We start from the raw sequence: 13,068 nt of genomic DNA on the forward strand, positions 1-13,068 counted from the left end.
TGTTCCACAAAATAAACTGATTGTTTAATTGTGTTTAACAGTGCAAATTAAGACATTTATAAAAGGTGGGTAAGTTTAAATTATTGTTATGATTAGGAACCAGTTTATTAGAGAATTTAAAAATATATCTGTGTGTATCTACATCATTAATTAGTATCTAAAATACTGATATTGTGTTTTTCTTCCAACACAGCTGGACTGGGCTTACACTCGGCAGATGCGCACGCGCGCCGTGGGCCCAGACTCGTGCTTGTTTTCCAAGCCACGCATCTTCGGGCTTTGTCGTTTACCTCCGTAGCTAGTTGTTGCTCGTCTGAGGTCTGAACGATGATTGACAATAATGGCGACGCGTTTATTCTGAGTTGACTCCAGGGAACCATCTCTGGCTGACAAAGGAAACATCTTGGATGGATTATCGGCGCAACGGACAACATCAAAAAGGATAAGCAGCATCCAAAAGGACTACATTTACCTCAACGGAAGGGACTTGCTAGCCAGGAGAGGTTTATCTTGCTAGCATTGCGATAGCTAGCAACTCGGCTCGCTAGCTTGCTAAGTTGAAGAGGTGGCATTCTTGTGTGTGGAGTGGAGGAGAGAGACAGCCAGCTTGCTGTGTACTCAAATCTGGCTAAGCTAGCAACATGGCTACTTAATAGGCTTTTAGGGTAATTAGTTTCTCATTCTCAGATGCAACACTGAGAAAGCACGGGCTTGCAGTTAACGTTAGCTTGTGGGAATAGTTTCAGCAAGAGGGTCTAACAGCCTCCTTAGGTAGCTAACTTAGCTACTTAGCTAGCAGGCTAGCTTTGTGGATTGTTCCAGCCTCTTTCCTGTTTGGACTTGCTCGCACTTGCATTGGGAAATTGTCCACCAGCGCACCGATTGGCTGCTAGCAAAGGCTGCTAGCTTGCGAACTTGACGGAATTGTTTCAGCAGTGCGAGTCGTTTTTCTTAAATGACTACCGGCAGGAATAACCGAGCGATGATGGAAGGAGTCGGCGCGAGAGTGGTCCGCGGACCTGACTGGAAGTGGGGGAAGCAGGATGGTGGAGAGGGACATGTTGGCACCGTCAGGAGTTTTGAAAGTCCAGAGGAGGTGGTTGTTGTCTGGGATAATGGGACGGCTGCTAATTACCGTTGTTCTGGAGCTTACGACGTGCGGATACTAGACAGTGCCCCAACAGGTAACTTTCCATCAGTTGATTTTGTTTACCAGCACTTTAAGACTAAGTAGTGACGCTAAGTGTCTGCTATTCAAAACAGGCTGTTGAAGAAAGTCTGTGTTTATAATAGTTGGAAGCAGCAAACTAGGTGTTGCTGGTCTATTATGTGTGTTGAGCGCAGACTATTTGCATCAAAGCAACATTGGTATTTGAATACATCCTGTCTGAACAGATTGATGTCACAGACAGCACTTAGAGATCTACAAGATATACAATGCTCAGCTTCAAATATACGTCAACATAGCCTTTGATTTCAAATTGCACATTAAGAGAGCGAGAGAAAAAAACAACCCACTTTTCTTATTATATAAAGGAGCATCAGTAGGATGTACTCTGAAGAACCACAGACACAAATGTTTAAAGGACCACTTCAACACTGTCTAGCTTTATCTCTCTGTATTTGTGAAAAGTATTACATGCCAACATGGTAACACTTCCTTACATATCCACCTGGTGATGCAGCCATGGGATGAGGAGCAGTTGAGTGTTTTCAGGAGTGCTTTTCATGATTCTTAAGTATCAGCATTGAAAAGTAACTGATTAAAGCCATTAACGCCAAAATGTGTTCAGCTCTTCTCACATTAACAAGTGTCAGATGGTGTGAGCGTGAATATAGCACTCCCAAAAGTTATGGGGAATATAGACAAGTAACATATGGTATGGTACACACAATTATGTAAAAGTCTGTCAAATACATAGAGTCCAGATTGCATACAGAACATGTTTTGTGTTTTCTTTTTGCATAATATATACTAATATATATCCAAGTTTGTTGATGTTGACCAGTACTGCTGTTCCTCAGGTATCAAGCACGATGGAACCATGTGTGACACCTGCCGTCAACAGCCCATCATTGGTATTCGCTGGAAATGTGCTGAGTGCACCAATTACGACCTTTGCACAACCTGTTACCATGGAGACAAGCATCACCTGAGACACCGGTTTTACAGGATCACCACCCCAGGCAGCGAGAGGTTAGTTAACTCACTCATATTTGCCAGTATTTTCTCCCACTTCAGACCCGCCAATGATAAAATGGACACAAGATTGTCCAGGTAACCTCTGCACTTTATTGTGATTGGCTGGCCTATTCCATTAGTTAGGCTTTGTGCATGTGAGCGTGTCAAGTCAAGTCAGTTTTATTTATGTAGCCCATTATCACAAATTTGCCTCAGGGGCTTTACAGTCTGTATAGCATACGACATCCTCTGCACTTTTCGATCCTTTCTTCGGATTAAAAATAACTCCCCAAAAATCCATCCCCTCTCTCAGGATGCAGTAGATGTTGTGTGTACAGAACAGACCGACACAATAAAATTAAAACATAGACAATCTATTAGAAGAAACGATACATAGACTTGAATGTGCATGAAAAAGATGGATCGAGGAGGATGTAAAGCAGCTTCTAGATGTTGCCAAACAGCCAGAGCCTGAGCCACACGATGCTCTCCTCTCCATCACCGAACCTGGTATCAGGACAGGCTACACAAACACACAAGAACCGAGACTAGAGCACATCATTCACACAGATAGGAGAAAGACATTTGTGACATTTGAGAAGTCTTTTGTGCACCCTGCCTCTCAGGCATACAGAATCTATCTCCATGCTCCCAGCCCTCAGTTGCCAGGCAACAACTCAGCTTCGTTTTAAGATCCAGTCGTACCTTTTTAAAATTATATTAATGCAGCGCTTCCCATTTATAGAATTTATCTGAGCAGATTTCCCACTTTTTTTTTTTTTTTTTGGTTTTCGTATTTATGTCTTCAAAAGGGTGCATGACACATAAAGAGCAGATTGATTAAAAAGTCTGTTTTGCAGCTGACTTTGTAATTTAAGAAATTAAAGTTTTGACTCTGCAGAAAACAGAGATGATGGAACCTTGTCATTACATTACTGTGCCAGACAGCTTACTGTTAAATACAAAGGACTTATATGTGTGTAATAACTGTCTCTGAAGTTACAAATCAAAATAATGTGATGAATAACATTAGACATGTACAGCCCAGTGTTTCCCTTCATTCAGTCACAGCAGGGTGCTACAGCAATCCCTTGTGCTTAATAGTGCTTTATTTTTCACTGTTTGCCCTTTTACCAGTCATTCTGTCACTCAAATGGCATTGTCACAGCGGGAGCCGCTTTGTTTTCTCTTTGTCTCAATGATGCATAAAAGTGCCATTTATATGAACTCCTTCCTGCATGTATCTGGCATAACTGCATTTTAGAGTGAAGGTGTTTTGCCGTAAAGCCTTGTTAGGAAGTGTTGACACTGTCAGCAAGATTAGCCAGCATTACTAGAAGCTGACTAACTCAAAGTCTGCCTAAAAATATGATTAGTTTAAGTTTTCTAGTCAGGATGTTGGAAGTTGTAACAGAAGCTTTTACAGTTTGGGCAGACTTAAAACCAGGGTGTGATCAGTGGCAAGAGATCTGTGCACAATACCATTAATCCTACGTGTGGTACTGTGTGTGTACTTCGTAGTGACGTGCATCTACCCTCAGGTCTCGTGATAAAAAAAAAATACAGAAAGTTTTTAGTGGAAACAATGTTTTAGGTGTGGTGTGTGGAAAGTGGAAAGATTGTTACCAATTAATTCATGTACAGACAAGATCAAGTCAGATTTTTGTATGCCGTTTTACTCAGTGCGTTCAAAGATGCTCTACATAGACAGGGATAGATTAATGTAGCTCATGTGTTGTTGCAAAAAATCAAAACCAGCCACTGATTTGATTTGAAGACTTTAAATGCATTATTTGAACCTGTTAGTGAGTTTTCACACTCACTAAATTCCACAACTTGCATTTGATTGTGTTATCGCAGGGACTGTCAGTATTGTGATGATGCTTCATCCATTTCAGGCCTATTTCAGCAAAACGCCATAGTTTAGTAAGTGAACACATGGCCCAACAGCTGGCAGCCTTTTCAACTGAATACGACTGCATCCCCCCCGAGACAGACATTGCATAATGCACAATGGGTGCTGGAGGTCTCCCCAGCTCAAACTGCTCCGACAGCGTAGTGGAGTGTTTTGTTACACCACATTAGATTCTGTCACTAACTGCCGAAGAGGGAGTGGTTAGAGGCCACAAGCTGTTTGCATTGGTTAGATCTACACTATCCAGCTGTCGTGTTTACCATCATGGCTCACACTTGTTTGATGGTTAGAGCTCGGCTATTAATTGCTATTACCTTTTCATTGGTTTGGCTTGTAGCTAAGTGGGAGCTAAGACTGCAGCTCACAGCATTAAAGTGACAGCAAAATGTCAAACAATTGCATTTGTCGGCTAAACCTCTGGCTTTTCATTTGCATTTGTGATTGGGTATGGATGGAAAGGGAAGGAACTGTCAGTGAGGTGTGAATGCTGTGCTATTATAAAAGTGATTGTTATTCGTAATGTTACGGCATGACACCTGCTTCTCAATGACACACAATGTGTTCCTCTAATTTAATTACATACCATTCCTAGAGGCAGTAGAAAGTAGGGATGGACATGAGTACTCAAGTACTCAATTTCAGCATCAGTACCCGGTCAGCGTATTGTTATCTCAGCCCAACCTCCCACATGTGAACATGACGTTTATAAAAAATGTCTTACTATTTAATAGAGCTGGGCGGTATGACAAAATTTTCATATCACATTTTTTAAAAAAAATCATATCGGTTTCACGTTATTTGATGGTATTTTGCTCGCGTTTGGCCCACTTGACATACTGCTGTGTTGTGCTATGGCCTGTTCAAGTGCTGGAATTTGTTATTTACGTGACAACGCCTGAATGCAACACTGGCTCCACTCCATTAGTGCCCCTCAGTTGTAATTGTCTCGGACTCGGGTCGGTTTCGGTCAGGAAAATCCGGCCCAAGCCACGCTCTAGTGTGCTCACCTGTCTCTGTGTGTGTGTGTGTGTGTGTGTGTGTGTGTGTGCGTGCACGCATGCATCGGGGCGAAACTACAGAGAGCAGAGGAGAATTGTAAACGTGTGACCATGTAGAGACAGAAATGACATGTCGTCATGTAAATAAGATCAATAACATAAGGCTATTTAGTTTGTTTAATAAAAGGACAAGGTGTAGACCTGTTCTATAGGCCTGGATATGAAGTGTCCATAGCGCCAAATAATATTACGGTAGTTTCTAAAGAGCTAAGATGGGGGGAAAAAATCAGCAGTGGCGGTCATATTTCAGTAGTGGCGGTGTGCCGCTGCTAGTTGCATATAGGGGAAACACTGCTCTTTTTGGTATGAGTTCTTCTGGGTCATCGTGTACAGTTGCTTCGCTTTTAGGACTCTCTCCAGCAGCCATTCTTGCCTATGAACTTTTCTCTATGCTCTCACTCTCGCCGGCTCTAGCACGCCTGTGGTGTGCAGCGGTGAAATGGATCCCCGCTGAAACACTTTCGCGCCACACGTTCCGGACGTTGTTTGGGCTATTCACTGATATTGCGGTATATGAAAAATTCATATCATAACGAAAATAAATACTGGTTTTCAGTACAAACCAGTATACCGCACAGCCCTACTGTTTAAAATGGGTGAGATCTCATTTTATTGTAGAGCTGTGTGCAGTGTATTCCTTCGCTCAGTCCCTCTCTGCCCTGCTGTCGCTCTCTCATTTCATGATGAAACTATCTTGCCGTGGGAGTGTGAGCTTTGGACCGGGGAACAGTTGCCAGGAGTCCGCCTGTACTCACGAACGCACACACAGACACACACAGTAACAGGGCTAACTGTTAGCATCACATGGCTAACTTTTTTTGGTTTAACGACAGCGTCCAGCTGTTTAAGTGTTGGTGTGAGTTTGTTGGGAACATTTAACATATCGTTCTTGGATGTTAGCTGTTGCAGCTGTGTTAGTTGGTGGAACCGGGCAGATGATGAACTGACTGGAGAATATGGAGACCGTCCTTCAGTGCTGCATCTAACCTGTGTAGAACGTTTGCTGATTTTTTTATTTTTATTTTTTTTTCATGCCAACTTTGAATCTATTGTTTAAGGCTAATTGGTGCCTGTTTGTTAAAAAAAATGGATTTCAAATTGCACAATGTTTTCACCTTGTGTCAGTTTTCATTCCTATTCTTACATTAGTTTTTTGCAAGTATTTGAGTTCTCTATAATGATTTAATGCAAGTACTTAATTTAAGTACTTGCATTAAATCATTATAGAGAACTCAAATACTTGGAAAGTTGTACTTAAAGTGCCCATCCCTAGTAGAAAGTCCCAATTCGTTTTGAACTTTAGAAAACTCACCCCAAAGCACTGGCCACTGCAAAATGGTGTTTTGTGATTTCAAAGAACAGAAAAGATAAGTCAAGGGTTGATTTGTTGCTTACAACTCTGACAAATGTGCCTGGTTTGATTTGTTGTGCTATCATCAAACATTAGTTGCTCAATATTGAGACAGTTGAAGATTGCCTGGGACTGTGTGGTTGATCGAGCAGATTAGGTGCTGTTAAGGCCAAGTGCTCACAGTAAGATTTTTCATCTGTAGCCATGTCCCATTTCCTGAGAGTAATTTACACCACGTCTCCAGAGCAGTAGGCACACAGCGAAGGGCAGCTGAGGACACAAGGTAGCAGGAGGGAGGCCCTGGCATCCCCTTTGCAGTGCATATTTGCTAATAATTGAAAAAACTGTGAAATGATCCATGTAAACAGAGCCCCTGTAAACACCTGCTGTTGAACACTCTGACAGTTTCACAGCATGAGTGATGAGAGCTTAACCCAGATAAAAATAACTGTCTCTGTTTTTACCTTAACAGAGTGCTTTTGGAGTCACGTCGCAAGTCAAAAAAAATCACAGCCAGAGGGATCTTCACTGGTGGCCGGGTGGTGAGAGGAGTGGACTGGCAGTGGGAAGACCAAGATGGAGGCAACGGGAGGAGAGGAAAGGTAGGTGGCCAGCCACAAAAGCAAATCTTGTAAATGTACTCTGCCCCTTTTTGGCTCCCTAAGCCAACTGTTTGGATCTGTGAATACGTACGATACAGAGTTGAGATAAGTAAGTACTAAGGCCAGTGAGGTGCGGGCTAAAGTAAGTCTGGCAGCCAGTCACCCACTTGAGCCAGGGCTCCAGAAGGTTTTTGGCTTTACTATTTCTCATATAGCGAAAAGCATGTGCTCTTTGCCACTCTGTCCACTTTTCTCTTTTTACAAATACATTTCCACATCACCTGAGAGCTTCTCTGAGTTCCAGCCATTTAGAGTTTTCCGCAGTGGACAAGGCACCAAACTAGAAGGTTGTCTCCAATAAATCATGATTGTAGAGGCATCTCTCCAGTTTTTGCTGAATGAACATGACTCGATGATTCAGTTCCAAAAATGCAGGCAGACTCAGCCTTTTGTTCTCAGTTGAGAGCTGCACAGTTAAGTGCATAATAAATCCCTGGAGGTAGGGCTGGCTTGGTGAGCCTGACAGAGCCCACCACCACCACTTGTGTGCTTCTGAATGGAGCGTGACCGCCCTTTAGGGCTGCATATAAGACAAAAACAAGGGTCCCTTGCCCTGAACAGTCTTGGAGAGGAAAAAATAAACTTGCATCCCAGGATATGATCTGATTTGAAATGCGCAGGAGCCTCAACCAAAACAGGAAGGGTACTGCCTGACTCAACGTGTTTGTAGCAAGGATATTACAGACACGGGAGGGCACAGTTAAGTTGTATGATGCCCAGCTGGGTGCGCAGCACTATGTCCTAGCTAAAGTGTAAGATTGTTCTGCAGCATTCATACAAAATATATCACTTATCTGCAATCAGCTTTAATGAATATAACAATAACTAAAATCAGTGTATCGTCTCGTATCACTTTGTCAGTTATATGTTGATATCAGCCACTTGTAGCAGGAGTCGAAATGTGAGAAATTTTAGTGAAAAGTAAATAATTAGCATAATTTTCCTTGAAGGTATACTATGCAGGATTTTCCTAAAAAAACAATGGAAAGACTTGTACAAAAGTAATCCCTCTCAGTAATCACTTATGACCCAGTAGAGGTGTGTGGCAGTGTATTTATCTGTAGAGACTCTGCCTGGATGTGCCTGGGCACAGTGCACAGGTGAAGTCGGGACTTTATACAAAGGTAGCGACCAAGTGCTAGAGGGGGTGCCAGGGTGAGGAAACTTTCCCAGTGGTTAATAAGCTCATTGAGACTGTTGTGTTACTGATTACACCAGATAATTTACAACAAAAGATCTCAATATCTGTCCAGCGTTGTACATGTACATGCACATTTCTTACTGTTGTAGCTTCACATTTAAAGCATATTTCTTAAACATGGAGTCATAACAGGAAATGCAGTGTTTGTCAGTGTGGTTAGCACTAGTGATATCATTCATCGAAATCGCGTCTACAAAACAAGACAACAGTCATCCCTGAAGTATTCAGGGAGTAATGGAACAAGAGGTAGCAGCTGTAGTCATTGTTAGATAAAGAGCGGCAGGCGACAGGCTGCACACTTTCAGTTTCTCAGCATTGTCATCAACTCCTTAGGTTCCCTATTTGGTTGAATCCAAAATGTTGCAAAATAGGCACTTTAATTTTTTTGCTTTGACACCAAATCCTGCGCCATCATCTTGTTAGGAAACTGTCTTTAAAAGTGAGATCCTTCTATTCTATGCTGTGACTGCTGCTGCTGCTGCACAGAGCAGACACTTTCAGTTTATAATTGTAGCCTCCATCGCCCGACTAATTGATTTAAAAAAAAAAAAAAAAAAAGGAAGAAGGTGGGGGCGGTGGGCAAGGGATATAATTGGTGTATGAACACTGTGTAACACTGGAAAGAGCGCCTACAACAGCAAGACCAAATGCCAGACGGTAAACATCACGCAAATGAGAGTAAATCTTGGGTTTCACTTTCGCTGGCGATACTGTTGAAAAGCAGTAACCGACAGTTTCTGCATAGTATACCTTTGAGTGAAGAATAATAAATAAGTTGATAAACTTTAGCAGTCAAAGCCAGTTAATCAAGGGTCATTGAAAATATAGGCTGATGTGTTGGATCCTTTTAAACTCATGCTGACGAGAGGTTGACTTATGCACAGCGTGTTGGGAAACTATCAAAATGTTAAAGTAAATTTGTGTAGAAATGAGAACTAGGAACTGGTAGCGCCACTGAAAAACTTCCCTCCTTGGTTTAATTCCACAGATTCTAATTTATCTTTACTGAGGCTATAAACAGACGTCTTTGCTGCAGGTTGTTCCAGGCTTAAATACATCATTAGAAGGTAATACAATGTCTGATGAGGTTGCATTTGTTTAGCACAGTCTATTTAGATTTATACTGTAAATGTGCTGTAAAGTGCTTGTATTTTGACTCTGGTCCGGACCCCAGAGTATTCAATTTAAGAGTCCCTCCAGGCAATTTAAGACTTCATTTTGCTGTGTTATTTAATGGCATATCTCATTACTGTTTTATGATGCTGTAAGCAATATGCTCTCCAGAAAACTGCTATTGCATGTCCTGCAGCTTAGATGTTCCGTTAGTTTAGCATGAATATTACCTCCCGAGGCCCATTAATCAATTACCTCTGTAAGGGGCCTGAAAATAATTTAACGATTTGATTTCTGTATTTACTTAAGGCACAGCTTTTAATTAAAGAATTAATTTACTCCAGTACAGCTCCGCTCTTGACACTTTCTCAATGTGTGATGAAAGCGCTGCACTGCTTGTGATGGAGAGAGAATTGTCTTGTGAAAATCCCAACCCTATCTTCCAGATTTGAATTGATTTTGCAGTTCCCCATTCATAGCTCATTGCTTATTTATGCCTGTAACACATCATTTGCCTTGGCTTACAGTGCCCTGAATTTTTTTAGCCAAAAGCTGTGAGCTCGTTCTCACTACAGACGTCAGGTACAGCGTTAGTCATAATCTAATATTGCAAGTACTAACTCAAGAAAACCCTGTGTAAGGAAAGTAGTGGCACATGTGTTTGTTGGGATGCTTTTGGTGGTTTTTATTAACTCTTTATGCTGGAACAGCAGGTGAGAGAGTCAAAAGAGACTCACACTGGCTCTCACTGATTCTTAATTTTCTTAATGTGCAGGCACAAGTTCTGGGGTTCAGTGGAGCAAAGGTTAGAACTGTAGATTTATTAACTCATTAATGGTCCAGTCGACCATAAATAGACTGAGGAACATAAGAAGCCCTTTTCCTTTTTTAGCCCTTTCCTCCTCTATGAAGGAGTCGTGCTTGTCTTATTACCTTTACTAGGCAGAGGCCAGGGAAGGATTGTGTGTGTGTGTGTGTGTGTGTGTGTGTGTGTGTGTGTGTGTGTGTGTGTGTGTGTGTGTGTGTGTGTGTATCTGTCTGTCCGCAGCTAATCTTGCATATTACTGGACCAATCAGCCTAATATTTTGTGTGTAGATTTACGACTGAATGCTCAAGGACCTCTCATGTTTGCAGTGATTCACAATGGTTGAAAAGCCTGTTTTAATAACTGTATTATACTGTCAGTGACCGCTGGCTCCTTAGTCCGCTTTACCGGCCGGTAGGGGCCACAAGTGATCAACAAAAGCATAGAACTTAACGTATTTCCAGTAAGTGGCTCAGCTAAAAGCAACAAGCCTTCCCTAGTCTGTTGCAGGCTAAATTTTGGCCTTTGTCGTGGCTTGAAAAACTGACATCCATAGAAGGGTTTGGTCTCAATTTGACCTGGAGCATTTGCAGATTAATTTCATACCTGATATGGTATGATCCACTAAAGTTTGGCATGATACAAAATTAATTATTCCCCATTTTTGTTATTGTTGTGAGAGGTCGCGAAAAGCTCTGTCAGCTGCATTGCATCAGAACATGACCGCCTGGCTGAGGTGCACTCTACTGAGTGCACTTTTCTGGTTTATTTATACATGAAAGCTTTGTTTTTGTATCTTTGTAGGAAGAAGGTGAATGTGGTTATTTAATCATATTAAGTGCTTTCTAAAATATTTTAAGTGCTAGGAGTTTATGTGAAGAGCATTTCCCACACCATTGTTTCCAAATTCTGGAAGAAAAAAATGCGAGCCGAGAATTGTTGTATCAAAACTTTGGACTGACTGACTGTATATTCCAAAATGTTTTGGAGCTTTGCATGCTGACTGAAGCATACTATAATCCCAGTATGGATGAGCCCTTCTCAGAATGCTGACTGATGGAAACATAACAGTTAGTGATGTTTAGGACTTTACTCAGTTGAAGATGAAGCAGCTCATCGCATTTGGATAAGTGTACACTGATTTTTGTTAATTTTTTATCAGTGGAGTCTTCTGAAAGCTGTGGCACCATATTTTGTTCGAAAATAGCGTGTCAAAAGTTCCTTGTCCTGATAAACAGTGTTTTTCTACAGTTCCTGGCTGTGGCCTGACTCAGTGAGGCTCGCCTTTGTCTTGTGTCTTGTTTGTCTTTGGAAACAAACTCAGCGATGGTTGCAAAAGTTTAATTAAAACATTCTTGGAGATTTCACAACTATTCCCAACTGGAGGAAAAAAATAAGACAATAAAAGGTTTAACATTGACTGTATGATTGCAGTGCAGGGAGAATTAAAACCAAATCTAATTGCGACCCCAAGAATCAGAACCTAATCAAATTTGTTCTTGATGAATCCCACTCCTAATATTTCTCAGTAGTGAGGGAATAAAACTTGAAGTCAAAACACAGTGACAGTGCAGCATACAGAGCGTCTGACACTGCTATGTATAGATTTACTACATCAGCATGCCAGTGACTTTTGTTCTCCTCTATCACCGTGTTAGAAAACAGTGGTACACAAACCTCTCAGTGTGAGGGTGCAAATTGGTAGCGAGTTTATGGGCAGAAGAATTTAAACGCGTGTAACTATTGCAACCCAAGTTTAACTTGTGTTAGCTGACATCTCCTTGTCTTTGAGTGAGGCAAGGAATACTGACTTCTCTCCAGGGTTTCTGTTCAGTAGTTCAACCTTCACCCTGACCTTCAATTTGAAAAGATAATTTCCCTGCAGGGATCAATAAAGTATCATATTCACTATCATTATAAGGTTTTAAGATGAAAACTACCTGCTTGAAAGCTCCCACTATGAAAATGATCCCCTTCTGGTCAATAATATATTTTCACATACAGTTTGCCCAACTCTTCATGTTCATTAACAGCCAGTCGATACCCTTTTCACTCTAAAATTTTTATGAAATTACGATTAAACACCCAAAATAATCTGCTTTCAATATCTCATTATCTATCTTTCTCATCCTATCCCTCCTCTTCCTCCACAGGTGACAGAGATCCAGGACTGGAGCGCAGCCAGCCCTCACAGCGCTGCCTACGTACTGTGGGACAATGGGGCCAAGAACCTGTACAGAGTTGGCTTTGAGGGAATGGTGAGCAAACTTCCATCCTGGCCCCCATGCTCAGTCAGTCAGACACACACACACACACACACACACACACACACACACAGAGTCTCACAAAAGATCAGCTGTCAGGTGGCTTTTGTGTTTGACCGCAGGGCTGAGGCTCTTTCTTTCGCTGCCAGGCCTTTGTGAGAGCCACGCAGCAAGCATGAGTAAGGGACCATTGTAGAGGCAGCTGGAAGGGGAAGGTATCTGCATGAGAAAGGCAAGCTGTTCCCTCTGCTTTTTAGGGGGAGAGAGTGAACATGGAGGTCAACTTTAGAGGAGGGGGGCATTCTCTAGGGGTTGTTGCAGGCACAGCTACACACGCGTCTCAAATGAAAAGCACCGCCCTGATTGGTGGAGACTTCCCTTGCCTTTTTACGAAAGAGGCCAATCGGGTTTCTCGGTTGTATAACAGATTTGTCCTTTGTTATTTTAATAGGCTGATAGGAAAGTGGATGGCATCTGCCTCTGGATTAAGTAAACCACGGATTTGACCCCCCATCT

The 13,068-nt window shown here is 41.9% G+C and overlaps 1 protein-coding gene across 4 annotated transcripts in view; it reads left to right on the plus strand.

The window, feature by feature from the left end:
• The first annotated feature begins 260 nt into the window (after positions 1-260).
• The window catches only part of mib1 (MIB E3 ubiquitin protein ligase 1), a 62,049-nt gene continuing 49,241 nt past the window's right edge, over positions 261-13,068 (plus strand). For all 4 annotated transcript variants that reach the window (XM_049598477.1, XM_049598478.1, XM_049598479.1 and 1 more), the window contains exons 1-4: positions 261-1,184; positions 2,026-2,197; positions 6,979-7,108; positions 12,442-12,546. In XM_049598477.1, coding sequence (XP_049454434.1) covers positions 956-1,184; positions 2,026-2,197; positions 6,979-7,108; positions 12,442-12,546 — 636 coding nt within the window. In that variant the 5' untranslated portion in view covers positions 261-955. The remainder of the gene's footprint in view (positions 1,185-2,025; positions 2,198-6,978; positions 7,109-12,441; positions 12,547-13,068) is intronic.

The sequence above is a fragment of the Epinephelus fuscoguttatus genome, linkage group LG15 (assembly GCF_011397635.1).
Source record: "Epinephelus fuscoguttatus linkage group LG15, E.fuscoguttatus.final_Chr_v1".
Taxonomy (NCBI): Eukaryota; Metazoa; Chordata; class Actinopteri; order Perciformes; family Serranidae; genus Epinephelus; species Epinephelus fuscoguttatus.